The 14,997-nt window shown below is 36.5% G+C and overlaps 1 protein-coding gene across 1 annotated transcript in view; it reads right to left on the minus strand.

Annotated features, from left to right (window-relative positions):
• Positions 1–2,418: 2,418 nt before the first annotated feature.
• BANK1 (B cell scaffold protein with ankyrin repeats 1) overlaps positions 2,419–14,997 on the minus strand; it is a 311,973-nt gene continuing 299,394 nt past the window's right edge. Inside the window, exons 13-17 of the mRNA XM_045471780.1 lie at positions 11,067–11,130; positions 5,780–5,809; positions 4,716–4,771; positions 3,420–3,437; positions 2,419–3,147 (exon numbers count right to left, since the gene is read on the minus strand). Of these exons, the coding sequence (XP_045327736.1) occupies positions 2,971–3,147; positions 3,420–3,437; positions 4,716–4,771; positions 5,780–5,809; positions 11,067–11,130 (345 nt within the window). The 3' untranslated portion in view covers positions 2,419–2,970. The remainder of the gene's footprint in view (positions 3,148–3,419; positions 3,438–4,715; positions 4,772–5,779; positions 5,810–11,066; positions 11,131–14,997) is intronic.

The following is a 14,997-nucleotide window of genomic DNA, read 5'->3' on the forward strand; positions in this document are numbered from 1 at the left end:
TGAGGTCAATTATACTGAGAATCTTACCTTTTTATATGGTAGTCCCTGCCTTTAAAGGTCAGCCCCACAAAATAAGGTAGGCCAACAAGATGGCTGGCAAGTACAGCTACAAAAAGAGCTACAAGTAAGGCCTTATACCAGCTCCGAGCCAATCAGCTGGGACCTAGTAGATCAGGTCATGGTGCTGACCTCTCTCCTAAATATTTACCCATTTAGAAAAGCAGGAGGCAGTAAAATTCAGGTAGGTCCAAACTGTTAAAATCAGACCCCATAGCATTATAGGAAACAAGAAGGAATTCAGATGAGCAAATACTTAGTGTACAAATAGGATATAATAATGACTCACATTACAAGGTTATACTTACTAGAACAATACCGAGAATAGTCTCATTTTCTAAAAATTGGAGTCTCTATTATTTAATTGAATGTTTGATTTAGGAAATTATATTAGAGTCATTCATTCTTTAGAGTATTTAATTATCCATTTAAGCTTAAGGCATATGCAATTCAAAACAAAGACATTCATTTGTACTATCGTAGGGGCTTCTAATTTCAGAATTTTCAGAAAATTCTGTATAAAGCTAAATTTTTATTTTAACAACACTCTTTTAAGTGTTAATCCTATTTTACTGTCTAGTCTAGATCAGGGATCCTCAACCTTGGTGCTACTGATATTTTGGACTGGATATTTTTTGCCTCGGGTATTATAGGATGTTAATTAGCATCACTTGTCTCTATACGCCAGATGCCAGAAGCACCTTCTCCATAGCCACGACAATAAAAAATGTTGCCAGATTTGCCAAAAGTCTGGGGCAAGGGAAGCAAAATTGCCCAGTTAAGAACCATTGGTCTACATGCTTCCTCTTTGTTATCCTAGAGAATTGACTAGGTAGAAAATAAGGGAATTAATATTAAACATAAAACTCTGATTATATTCAGTGCCAGTTCAAATTTCTTTAGAAGACAGAGTTCTGGTAAATTTAAGAACCTGAGGAAGGGGCTGGGTTTGGCAAAAGTTAGGAGTAATGGCTTGGAAACCAACCCGATGTAAGAAAGGGATGATGGGAAAGATAAAGTATATTAGCTACTGGCTGCTCAGGCTTCCAGAATCAGCACACAATCTTCAAAAGATCTCTCCTGTAGGTCTTCCCCTTCTAGCAGCGGTTAGGGCTCTCTGAGAAATGCCCCCAAATCTCCAAGGAAAGTTCACATCTTCCTAGTCTATTCCCCTGCTCCTTTGTCTTGTCCTCTGATCTCTTCTATCATGAATGCAAAGCTTCTATTGTGCGGCTCATAGTGAATGGACACTATTCTACATATTAGGGATGGAGTCCAGAGATGAAAAAACACTGCTTCCATGGGGCATTTTCGGTTGGGGGCTTTCCTAAATTTGGATTAGTCTTCCTCCACCCTTGTATTCTACTTTTCATCTCTTCCTCCAGTGCGACAGGTAATGATATGGATTCCTCCAGATCCCCCAACTCCAACCTTCTCTAACCATCTTCCAAATCAGTCAAGGATGGAAGGAGCCATGGTAGAGGCAACATGAGGAAGCCCTCAGTTATTTTTAGGGTTCTATTTTCCATGTCTGTTTGTGATGACAAAGTGGTAAGATTTCAAGGGCAGAGTTTCTTGGGAAAGAGGCTATTAAGGGGGCTTTTTGCATGGTTTTATTCTAAGTTAGTCCAGTTCATAAGAGTAGTATTTGGAGGCCCTGATTTTAGATTTCTGTCTATGTTAAAGACCTGAATAATATTCAAGCCTCGTCTTCCTCTTACACCCTTAACTGACTGTCAGGTAAGAGACAATCTAATTGTTTTATAATTAGAAAAGTTGACATTTTACCTGTCACTGGATTTTACATTTTAATAACAATAAAGCCAATGGTGAAACTATTAGGTATCAGTCACAGGCCTATATAGATGTTCTTACTTTAGAGATAATATGTATATTTGAATTTAGAGATGGGGAAAATTATATAAAAGCAGTCAGTTTTCCTACTGCTTTCCTTAACTCTTTGGGTGGGACAGTCCACACAAATGGGAGCTCAGTGTGTGGAACGCCATGCCATTTCTTGAAAGCTTGCATGTGAAACTATGGACTAGATTTCAAAATGTCATGATGAAAGCATCTTCTATTAGGGATGAATCAAATGTATGTATTATTTTTTAAACCTTGAGCTTATTTGAGAATGTTAATAGTCATGAGAAACCTGTGATCAATATTTTGCAGAATCATTTAAAATAGATATTCCCATCACTGTTGAGAAGCTAGACAAAATCGTTTGTGTGTTTATGGGGACTACACAGTGAAATTAAATGAGTTTAAAAATTTTTTTCAGGAGGCTTCCTTCTGAAAACTGGTAAGCAGAAGAATTTAGGGGTTAATTACTATGCATTTATTTTGGAAAGTCAGACACAGTTTTAAACATTCATTTTATTTGCAGGAATCGTGCATGGGAATCACAGAATGGTAACACTGCATTCTATTCTACACTAGTAAGTTGTTTTTAAGAAATAGGTTGCTGGAATTGTAAGCCTTTTAAAGAATGTAGGTTGTGGAAATGTATATTAATTTGAGTTATAGAATGTTAAGAAATAATATTCTCAAGGTTACATGCAAATAGGCACTAAGAGAAGGTTTCTCAAAACATAGCAATAATAATTAGAGATTTGAATGTCAGAAATTCAGAAAATGGACCAGCAACTTAAAAAGCATATATATCTATAACAAATGTGTATTTTCATGGCCATTCTAAAGACAGTAGGTAAGGAGTAAGGAGTAAACTGTTCAGGTGAGTGCTTCAAACAGGCACAATATCTTTGCTACAGAGAAGTTTTCACCTGTTTTTGTTTTCCCTTAATTTTCAAAATGGGGAACAGCTGCTTCAGTGGCAAAATGCATTGTAAAATGCAAGAACTGTCAAAGAATGCAACCACTCTATGGCATTCAATTTGAATCCTGATGTACCTATCTGAAGCAGGTTAATGCCAATAAATCGTGGCAATGACAAATTCTGAAATCCAGAGGTTTGCCTCTGCTTTTGTAGTATAGTATTTTCCCTGAAGACAGCAGGCAATCCAAATGCAAGCATGCTTCACCCAGAAAGCACAGTGTCTGCAGATTTTTGGGTTTCATTATAATAACCTGAAAGTGAGATCACAGGAAATGTATTAGTGAATAATGGGTCATCAATTGAAATTGATTAGCTAGCATAAAATCACCCCTGTACATAAATCTTTCTAAGGAACAATCACCTTTAGCTTGAAAAATACACATGTTTATCCTTTCAGGAGAAGACAATGAAATATTTAAAGTATTCTGTTTGCTAGACAAATGATTCCTTCAAGTCCCTAATAAGCCTGCCTTAAGCTTTCTGAAAAATACAGCTGAAAAAAAATATATAGCTGATATTTTACCTTCTTTAGTAATCTTTCCTGCAACAGAAACCAAATTCCTTTTCAGCTTGGAATCGAGTAGGAAGCTAAGAAAAAAAAGACAAAAAAAGATACAGAGCTAGCATTTCTCCATTTTAAGGCCAAACAAAGGAACATGATAAAGTCATGGTTGTCTTTCACAGGAAAATAGCTTTATAGAGGCAACTGGGAAAACAGTCCTCTATCTTAAAAGGAAAGAACTGTAAAACTCAACTACAGCAAAGTCCTTGAGTTCAAGCTGTATTTTATTTGGAGGGAGAATAGCCTAAGGGCTAGGAATTTGTACTCTTTTCCTCTTACCCCAAATATTGTTCTAAAAAATATGCCATGGTTGCATAGTCCTTCAGATGTTGTAGAAGGATCTTTGTTTGACAAGTATATTTTCATAAACTCAGAGGCCTAGGTAGTATCCCATGATTCTGCTACAGCCCAGTGAGTCTACTGAGTCTGTACCCTGGAGACTCTTTAGATGTGCAGCTCACTGGTGGGCCACAGGATGATCCAGAAATGCAAACACTCGATCAGTTCTTAAGGGTAAATGACTTTGGTGATTCCTTATGATTTATTTAAAACATAGGAGAGCTTAAAGGGTTATTGAGATTTGGTCAACTAAAATTGGTTCATTGTGAGAAATGACCAAGGGCTCTAATTCTGGAGTGTAACAAGGACTCCAGCAGCCACATGACCCTGGGTAACAATGAACATTTCCGACATCACATATGTAGATAGTTAGAAGACACGCTTTATTTTTGAAGAAAAATTGGTGGTCAGGATGTTATCATTATTGTCTTGAACTAGTTTTTTCAGTTGCTGCTCTCTTTGCTTAGCGTTATTTTTAGCAATTCATTTTCAGTTAACTCTACATGTGAAGTGATGCATATTTACAGGAATGATGTTTTGGGTTTACATTTTTTCCTACAGCTAGACTTTAAGGACTGTATACATTGTGGTTCAAATAGACTTACCATATTACTATTGCTAAAAAAGATGTATCCATGATTCCTCTAAGATTTATTTGGTCTGTACATGTTGAATTCAGCCATACTTTGGCCTTGGTGCCTTTTTCCTTTGAGTTCCTTCTTTGCTTTTTTCTAAATAGTTAATTCTTTTAAATTACTGTTCATACAGTAATTTGCACACAAACGCTTATGTAACCTATTTTATTCATATTTGTTGAAATGTTTCAAAGCATAGTCAGGATAGAAGGCTCATATTCTTTCTCAACAAAGAAGTTATTTTTTTTTGCATTTTATAGAAATTAACATAAATACAACCTACCTTATTGCGGAAGGGTGTGTTATATAACATATTTTCATTGCGGGCACTCTCGTTACCTAGAAATATAAACTCTGTTACTATTTCTTCAGCTGTTCACATATTTAATGATTCATTTATTCGGTACTTTAAAAAAATAATATATGCTATGAGTAGCATATATTGGGTAAGGAGAAGCTGCTGAAGAGATAAAAAGGGAATATTGAAAAGGCACCCTTGGCAAGGATGCTATTAATTTCTCCTGCCCAGATAGTTGACTACAGGACACAGAGAGGAGTTGCTTCAGCTCAGAAACAATCCAACACCTTTGAATAACAACCCTCACTAAATGATGCCTTCTTTTTTGTTTTTCTCCATTGACCACGATCAGTCAATCACAAGGTATGCCATCTTACGAAAACTTGTTCCTACTACTCCCCATTGGCCACAGCTCCTCCTGCCACAGGCTTTCCAGTTTCCACCCGTCAGCCACGTGGCTCAGTTCTATTGCTCTTCTCCATTCCCACAGTCACTGCTCTGGTTCAGAATGTAGACAATTGCTTCTAGATTAGTCAGAGCTCCCCAGTTGGCCTTTGGCTCTTCTTGATCTTGCCAACCTTCTGCATACATTCCTACTTACCACACTGACGTGAATCACCCTTTGAAGTGTTACTCCAATTCCATTTACTCTGTCAATAACTCCCGCTTATCAAGCATCAGCTCCCATTTGCACATATTATCATCTGCCTTTATAGAAACTCCCCATGGCAGATTTCTTACATGGGGAAACTGAGGCCTAAAGAGCTTAAGTGATTTCCCAAAGGCCATAACGGTAAGTTGTGAAGGGCCAGGTCAATCAGAGTTCAAAGCACATGCTTCTTGTATCGTCTAACAATGCCTCTACATTGCTCTTCTAGAATCACCTCAAATTTATTTTGGATGTCAAGTGGTTTTGTATATACATATAAAATCTATATGAGTTTTTGCACTGGCCTGCCTAATTATTTTAGGTTTACATTAACACTGAAACTGATTTACCATGTGCTTTGTTGTAGTCTGAAATTCTTCAGTAAATGCCAAAAACTTACCATTTGGATGGTGCACAATGGTGAGTTTATCTAGAAGACAGAAAAAGCACATTCTACTGAGTTTTGCTCAATATTTATCTTAAACTTTCTTTTTTCTATTGTTTGACAACTTCTTGTCTTTGAGATAACTATGAAATCTCACAGTTTGATTAAACAAATACTGATCTCCAACTACAAAGTGTGAAACCACGTCTCTGACTACGTTTGTCTATTTTCCTTTTGATGTCTGGTATTATGATTTTAATAAAAGTGTTGCTACTATGCTTTGATAGTTTTTTTGCCTGAGCTACTCCACTCTTTTTTTCAGATTAACAATATTCAGTATATATAGTACAAATTACTTTTTTTGATGACTTTTGACAAATCTATACACCCATGTACCCATCACCCGGTTAGGATAGAGAACATTTCATCTCTACAGAAAATCCTCTTGTGCCTCCAACATCAATCCTCATTCCACCATTATCTCTAGTGACCCTGATCTGATTTCTATTGATATAGATTAGTTTTATCTATAATTTCAGATTAATGGAATCTTATACAATGTATTCCTTTGTGTTTCATTATCTTTCATTTAGCATAGCATCTGTGAGATTCATTCATGATGTTGTGTGTAATACTAGGTATTTCTTTCTATTGTTGAGTAATATTCCACTGTATGAATATACTAGAGTATAATTATGTCTTCTTCCCTCAGACATTAGGATTGTTTATGATTTAGCTATTATAAACTGCTATAAATTTTGTGAATAAGTCTGGATACACATAATGTTTTCAATTTTTTTTTTTTTGGAAAAATACCTAAGAGTGGCTTGTCTAGGCCATAAGGTAGGTGCACATTTAACTGTTCCAAAGTCATTACACCACATTCTACTTCCATTAACAATGTATGAAATGCATATCCAGTTTTTCCATGTCTTAATCACTTTATTGTAACAATATCTAAAAATTCCAGCCATCATACTTGTTATGTATTGATATTTAGTTTAATTTGCATTTTCCTAACTAATGGTGTTGAGCATATTTTCACATGTTTACTGGCCATTTGCTTTTGTAAACTAGGATCTAGATGCTACAGGTGCTCATTGGTGCTGGGCTGTCATTGCTTCTAGGCCTTTTCAGCAGATAGGGCTAAAGAAATGTATATGTTCATATATACAACTATATTTCTATATCTATTTGTAATATATCTATTCATAACCAGGAGTTATTTTTACCTCCAATTCCAATTTAGAAGCATAGAATTCATTCCAACCTTCTTTCTTTCTTTAGTAGTTACCCCTCTCTTTGATAATAGGAAATCTGATTCTTACTATCCATAGTACATTTATTTACTCAGTCTTAGAATATACAACTGGCAGTTTTGAAATTGCTACCCTATACTCCTATAGAGAAATAAGCCTACTTATTAGAGCACAGAATACATTTTTATGTATTGATTTTTTTCTTTTATTTTTATCCTTGGAATATACTATTTTCTATATTTATGTTAGTTTTTCTTCTGTCTCCTTTCAGTGTGGATGTTTTTTATTTGGAATATGTGTAGGTTCATTTTCTTCTGCTCTTATTCCATTTTGCCCCCTTTCCAGACTCATTTTTGTTGAATATGTAAAATATTAACAAAGTTCTGAAAGTACGTTCTGAAAGATATGTTCAGAGAAGTGTAATTCTTTTTAGTTTTGTAAGTGTTGTTTTTTAATTAATTTGTTCTTTTTGCCTAAGTTGTTATATGTATTGGCATTTAAAAAGTTAATTAGGGGTGCCTGGGTGGCTTGGTCGGTTAAGCGTCCGACTTCGGCTCAGGTCATGATCTCACGGTCCGTGAGTTCGAGCCCTGCGTCGGGCTCTGTGCTGACCGCTCAGAGCCTGGAGCCTGTTTCAGATTCTGTGTCTCCCTCTCTCTCTGCCCCTACCCTGTTCATGCTTTGTCTCTCTCTGTCTCAAAAATAAATAAACATTAAAAAAAAATTAAAAAAATTAAAAAAAATAAAAAGTTAATTATATTTCATTAGTATCTTTTTAATGTCTGTAGGATCTGTTGTGATAGCCTCATTTCTCTTTCCCAATATGGTTACCCTCGCTTTCCCTTTTTTCCAGTTCATTTTTGTCACAGTTTTATCAATTTTAGTTATGTTTTCAAATAACTAATTTTTGGTTTTGTTAATTTTTTTCTATCGTTCAACTCCTTCATTTTTTATTGATTTTTGATCTGAGCTTTACAGTTTTTCCTCTTACCTCTGCTTTCCACTTTCCAGTTTCCTGAAGTGGAAACCCATGTCACTGATCTTCAGCTTTTCTTCTTTTCTACTGTTATATTTATAGCCATAAATTTACCTCTAAGTACTATTTTAGCTACATTCCACACATTTTGATATGTTGTATTTTCATAATTCATTCAGGTTGAAATATTTTCTTGTGATTTTTTATTTGACCTATGGGTTATTTTGAAATGTACTTAATTCCTAACTATTTTGAGAGGTATTTTTAATTTCTTAAATTCTAATTTCTTTTTGTTGTAGTAAGAGAATATAAGATTTCAAAAGACTGAAATTGTTCAGAGAACATACTCTGAAGATTTCAAATGTTTTGAAACTTATTGAAACTTTTAAAATAGCCCAACATATATTCTATTTTGGTATACCTTCCATGTACACCTTAAACAAACATGTACTCTAATTTTTTTCCACGTCATGTCCTGTAAATGTCAATAGATTCCCTATTCACTCCTTAACAACATATTTTTTTTTATTAATTTAACTATGTTTATAAGAGTTGCTTCGAAGTCTTTGTTTGTTAAGATCAACAATAAGACCATTTCAGTTTTTATTGAGAGCTTTCTTTTTCTATGAATAACATTTTCTTAATCTTTGTATGTCTTCTTTTTTTTTTTTTAAGGAAAAGTATTTTTAGGAAACACTGAATACTGGAAATTATAGACAATCAGCTGTATATCCTGGATTCTGTAATATTCCTTTAATAAGTAAGAAGTGTACGTTCTTATTTTAGCAGGCAGTTTGATTATTGGCAGGAACTTGTATGGGCCTGGTTTTATGCTGTTTTCAGTGTTGTCCTATAGACAGCCCAAGGTGTTTTCTAAAGCCTGCAGTGGGCCTGAGCCTACAAACTACCTTCCATGTGTATCTTGTAGGGGTTTGGTCTTAGGTTTGTTAGTGCAGGTCTAGAGGAGATCTCACTCTAAGTCATGGTCTTTAACCATTATATCTCTTGGATGTCACAGCAGGATACCAGGTGTTTTAACAGTTGTTAGGGAGATTTTTCCACTCTGGCGGGGCAAAATCTCCAACATCCCCAGTCTGGCTTTTCCCTGGTTCTGCTCAAACTCTAGTGTCTCTGTTCTGCTTTCAGTGTCCAGAAGCTGTTATCTTGTATGCATGAGTGGTCTTGCTCATCTCTTGGCCGCAGACTTGTGGAGTCCCTCACTCCCTCTGAAGCTACTTCTCTAGAGTTACCTCCTCTTCAGTGACCCACACAGACATTCCAGAAGCTTTGGTTGCCCTGGATTCTGCTCATGTCTCCTCGTTTCAACAGGATTGCCTTGCTTTGTACGACCGCGTAAATTTTGTCACTAGAATTACAGTCTTAGACTGCTAACTGCCTACTCCCTGAAATCAACTGCCTCATATTTTTGCCTAGCATTAGTGCTGTGTATGGTGGGAGGGTTTGTCTGGTACTACTTATCCCATTTTGGTTAGAAGGGGAACTAGCTGATTCCTAATTAAGACACCAGTGTTTAAAAGCATTGACTTTGGATTAAAAAAGAATTAGGCTGTAGTTTCTAATCTGTGCATTTTGGGGCTTTTTAGTCTTTCTTTCTTTCTTTCTTTCTTTCTTTCTTTCTTTCTTTCTTTCTTTCTTTCTTTCTTTTTTCAGAGAGGGCACAAGTGAGTGAGAGGCAGGAAGAGAGAATCCTAAGAGGGAGAGAGGGAATGAGAGAGGGAGAGAGAGAGAGAGAGAGAGAGAGAGAGAGAGAGAGAGAGAGAAAGTGGGGCTTGTGTTCTCCCAAAACATTGCTGGTGCTCACCTGATGTAGTACTCGAACTCATGAACTGTGAGATCATGACCTGATTTGAAGTCAGATGCTTAATGACTGAGCCACCCAGGCACCCTGGGCTTCTTAGTTTCTTACAGTCTCAGTTTCCCTATTTATAGATTGGTAATAATGTCTACCTCAAAGGGTTACTATAAGAAATTAAAAAGATAATACTCAATGTATGGTAGATAGTCAAATATTAGCTGCTGCTACTACTACTTAATATTCCTTAGTCAAAATATGTATACTTATTTTTTACTATATAATTTTTTATATTGTTAAAATTTTAACCTTTTTCCACATTACAACAGAGATCTGTAGATCTCAGTTATCTGTAAATTAGCCCTGTGTTTATAAGCTTAATTATTTTAGAACGTGTATTTCTGTTTTTAGAAACCATTTATAAGATAGCTTAAAGAATTTTCTAGGAAAGAGTAGAAAACAATTTAATAATATGAAAATAATTTTTTTCTGGTAAGTTTCAACATGAAGCACTAGCTAAAGAAATTTCAAGCTTTGCTAGTGGTTGTTAGTTTTTAATTATCTGTGCAGGGGTAAGGACTTGGGGAAGGAGTGGTCTCCTAGTCACAACATAATTTATTTTCAATTTTGGAATGTGATATTTATCTTTGGAGAAGATTTACCACCTTAATAATGTTTGGTTTGTGTTAGCATTAAAACGAGTGTTTTTTCCCCTCCCGTGAGAGTGACTGTAAATTATTAGCAAGGGGAATCTGCATTGCCAAGAAGCATGCTAGCTGCAGGGGAAAGCAACCTGAGATTTACAATTTAAAATGATCCACATGTGCACAATTGTGTGAACTGACTATATTGAGAATGTTCAACCTTATTAAAAAAGTATGACTCCTTAATAATTCAGTAATCTGTATAATGTGTGTGTGTGTGTGTGTGTATACACACACACATATATATATATATACGTATGTAAACTGGAATGGAATTATTTGCAATTTTCATAGAAATCAAAGGAAAGAAACTAGCATTTATGGAAGGTTCATTCTGGGTCAATGAAGGTGAAAAATGTTCTACGTGTTAACTTACACAACCCCTTCCAGATATATCTATAATCACTCCTGTTTTGCAGACAGGAACCTGGGTACCAGGCATTAAGACGCTCTCCAGTCCTGCAGCTGGGAAGTGATGGCGTGCAGATTTGACTTCAGGCCTGGTTGACTCCACTCCATCGTTTTTGAATAACAGACAAAGCTTACTTACCAGAGACATTTTCTTCTTCTGGCCTTTTCCCAATGATGCAATCTCGTAGCTGGCGTAGTTTTTCCTTGATGAGGGAATGACCAGAAAATAGAAGTGAAGAGTCACAAGTTTGTCATAGATGAAGATGAAAAACATCAACTACCGTTACCAGAACCATCATGACTATGTTGCACTAATTTGGTACTCACAGCATCCCGATCAGCCATCTTGGATACTTTAAATGCGTTATGTTACTTAATTTTCACAACTTCATGAAGTATATATGCCATCATCTCAGTTTACATATAAATAGAAGCTGAGATTCGGAGAGGTTAAGTAACTTTTCCAAATCACAGAGTTGTTAAGTGGTAGAGTCAGCCCCGGGACCCAAAGCCCAATTCTTATGGGAGCCACTTTCCCAATCTAACACCAGAGGGCGCGACATTGGCTATGCTGTGTGCAAAAGCAAATGACACAATGGTGATTTGCTACTGCCTGAGCCCATCTCTAGCCTCTGTGGGGCACAACCTTTCTTACATATTTCTCTTAAGGACCAGGCACTTGGAAGCAAATGAGACATAACTGGATTCCCTTTCTTAGCTCGTCTGTGATCTTTCCTTGCTTTCCAAAACATTCTAGGTTGAACATTTATTATCATTTTATCTGAAATGTAAAACAACATTAAAAAAAATCTCCTTTTAGAAGAGAATCTAAGAATAGCCCTTTCTCCTAAGGGTTTCCTTTGAAACCTAGAAACCATGCTTCCTAAAAAGAGAGTTATTTTCATTGCCTTAAAGATCTTCTTCTATAAGTGGAGTAAATATTCTTCTTTAGGCATTCACTGGTTATAACAGGAGTGAGGAAAGTAAAAGGCAGTTTTAACCTTCTCACCCAGGTCCCCTTCAACTCCAGGGGTTCTACATGGGTCTTAATTATTCTAGAAACTCTTCTATTATTAACTCTATGGTTGTGCCACTTTTCCTCTTATTTTCTTAGGATAATACCTCTATCAATAATAATGACATAACATTACAGTTACCCCTGACAGATTTATGTTCAGCGTACAAATGAATGTTTTTGCAAGCTACAGGAGTAATATTTAAAAGTGTGTGAAGGGGCACCTGGGTGGCTCAGTCGGTTGAGCATCTGACGTGATCTCGAGGTTTGTGATTTCAAGCCCCACCGGGCTTGCTGCTGTCAGCGCAGAGCCCGCTTTGGATCCCTACCCCCGCTTGCACTCTCCCAAAAATAAATAATTTTTTTTAAAGAAAAGTGTGTGAAAATGAGTGTGTATGTATATTGGGAAAATGAGGAGAACATCTATTTTTCTGTTATTCCGACTGTTGTCCAGCCCCTTATGTTAAGGACTAAGAAAACATAGGGAAAAAAACTCCTTGCAATTGGTCTTGGCAATAGTTTTTTGGATATGACACCCCAAAACACAAGCAAAAGAAGCAAAATTGGGCAAGTAGGACTACATCAACCTGAAAAGTGTCTATACAGCAAAAGAAATGATCAAGAAAATGAAAAGACTACCTACAGAATGGGAGAAAATATTTGCAAATCATATATCTGATAAGGGGTTAATATCCAAAATACATTAAGAATTCAAATAACTCAATAGTGAGGCACCTGTGTGACTCAGGCTGTTAAGTGTCTGACTTCGGCTCAGGTCACGGTCTTAACGGTTCATGGGTTTGAGCCCCGTGGCAGGCTCTGTGCTGATAGCTTGGAGGCAAGAGCCCGCTTTGGATTCTGTGCCTCCTGTCTCTGTCCCTCCCCTGCTCTTTCTCTGTCTCTGTCTCTCAAAAATAAAAAAAAAATGTTAAAAATTAAAATAAATAAATAAATAACCCCCCCCCCCGCCCCAAATAACTTAGTAGCAAAAATCAAATAATCTAGTTAACAAATGGTCAGAGAAAAAAAAATGAGCAGAGGGACTAAACAAAGCATTTTTCAAAAATGACATACAAATGGTCAACAGGTATATGAGAAGGTGTTCAGTATCACTAATCAATAGGAAAATGCAAACGAAAACCACATTGAGGTATTATCACCTGACACCTGTTAGAATGGTTATCATCAAAAAGACAAGCGATAACAAGTGTTGGCAGGATGTGGAGAAAAGGGAAACCTCGTTCGTTGTTGGTGGGAATGTAAATTGGTGCAGCCACTATGGAAAACAGTATGTAGGTTTCTTAAAAAATTAAAAATAGAGCTACATATGATCCAGTAATTCTGCTCCTCGGTGTATATCTGAAGAAAATGAAAATAGGATATTGAAGACATAACTGCACCCTCATGTTCACTGCAGGATTATTCGCAGTAGACAAGATACAGAAACAACCTAAGCTTCTGTCGATGGATGAATGGACAAAGAAGATGTGATTACATACATAAGCCATGAAAAAGAAGGAAATTCTGCAATTTGCAACATGAATAGACCCTGAGGGCATTATGCTAGGTAAAAAAAGTCAGAGAGAGAAAGAAAAACATGGTATGATACTGTTTATATGCAGAAGCTAAAAAAGCTGCACTCAGTGAGTAAAGTGGTGGTTACCAGTGACCAGGAAGTGGAGGGAAAGAGGTTGATTAAAAGGTAGATACTTCCAGTTGTAAGATAAATAAGTTCTGGCGATTCAATGCACAACACAGTGATTATACTAAACAATACTGTATTAGGTACTTGAAGTTGATAAGAGGGTAGATATTCAATGTTCTCACCCAAAAGAAGAAATGATAATTTTTTGATATGATGGAGATGTTAGGTAACACTCCGGTGGTAATCATTTTGCAATATGTAAGTGTGTGAAATCGACAAGGCGGTACACCTTAAGTTTATCCAATGATATCTCATTAAAGCTGGAAACATAAAAAAAAGAAAAGGACTGATTCACTAAACAGTATTCAGTCAAAGTTACTGAACTTTTGGCTTTTATGGAAAGCAGGCTGAGTGCTTGTTCCTTGGCTTTACAGGTTAAATTTTGTTTTGTTTTGCGTAAACAGTAACTATATTCATTATCCCATTCTCCCTATATAGTGGATAAGTCAGATCAGTCTAAAAGTAGTTAACAGACCGCCTTAACTTCTTTCTAAAAGAATATTAAATATAAACACACACACAAATTAAAAACAACCAAGCCTTTCATAAAACTACTAGTGAGATAATTTTCAAGAAGGTATTTCAGTTGGATTCCTCTAAATTGTAAGCTTTATTATGATCTGAGGAGGGTGAAGTACAACGGGCTTATTTTCAGCAGAACTTGCAAGCTAACAAGGCTAGGAGAGTGGGTGTGTAGGTTGGCACTAAGGCACATTTTATCTGTTTCAGGCTAAGAGAGCTGTTTGACGGCGATGGCATTGGCCCAGACTGAGAAGCAGCACTGTCATTCTGATCATGAACTAAGATCAGTTGCAGAACTGCACAATCAGCATGTTTTCGCATCTGTTTGGTGAAACAAGCCCAGGTGCAGCCACCACCCACACAACCAGAGCTGCCCTTCGAGATAGGTGGCTTCTGAGAAGAAGTGATCTCAGATGAGCTGGGAAAGTCCCTTGCCTAAACTACCTTCTGCCTAGATGCCACATTTGTTTGGAGTTTCATCATTGGGATTCATTTTGCTGTTCTTTAAAAATGTTTTCCTACGCATTGTTTTTCAACAAAAATGATCCCTTGGGAAAGGTAGCATATTAAGCTATTAATGATTATTTGTACTTCGGCCTAAACTAGCTAATTAAATGTGTTTTGTCAAACAGTTCCTGAGAACTGGTTTCTATGGCACTGGGGTTTTCTGTGATGAGAAGGAAAAACTGTTGGACTATTTAAGGAGTAGGAAAGCCTGTGGGATAAAAGAGAATACAGTCCTCATACCCCTCACCGAGGAATGTCATGGGATGTATATGGTATATTTTGTTTTCAGTCTCATCTCAGAACCACCTACTCTAATACCCT

Source organism: Leopardus geoffroyi, chromosome B1, assembly GCF_018350155.1.
Source record: "Leopardus geoffroyi isolate Oge1 chromosome B1, O.geoffroyi_Oge1_pat1.0, whole genome shotgun sequence".
NCBI classification, from domain to species: domain Eukaryota; kingdom Metazoa; phylum Chordata; class Mammalia; order Carnivora; family Felidae; genus Leopardus; species Leopardus geoffroyi.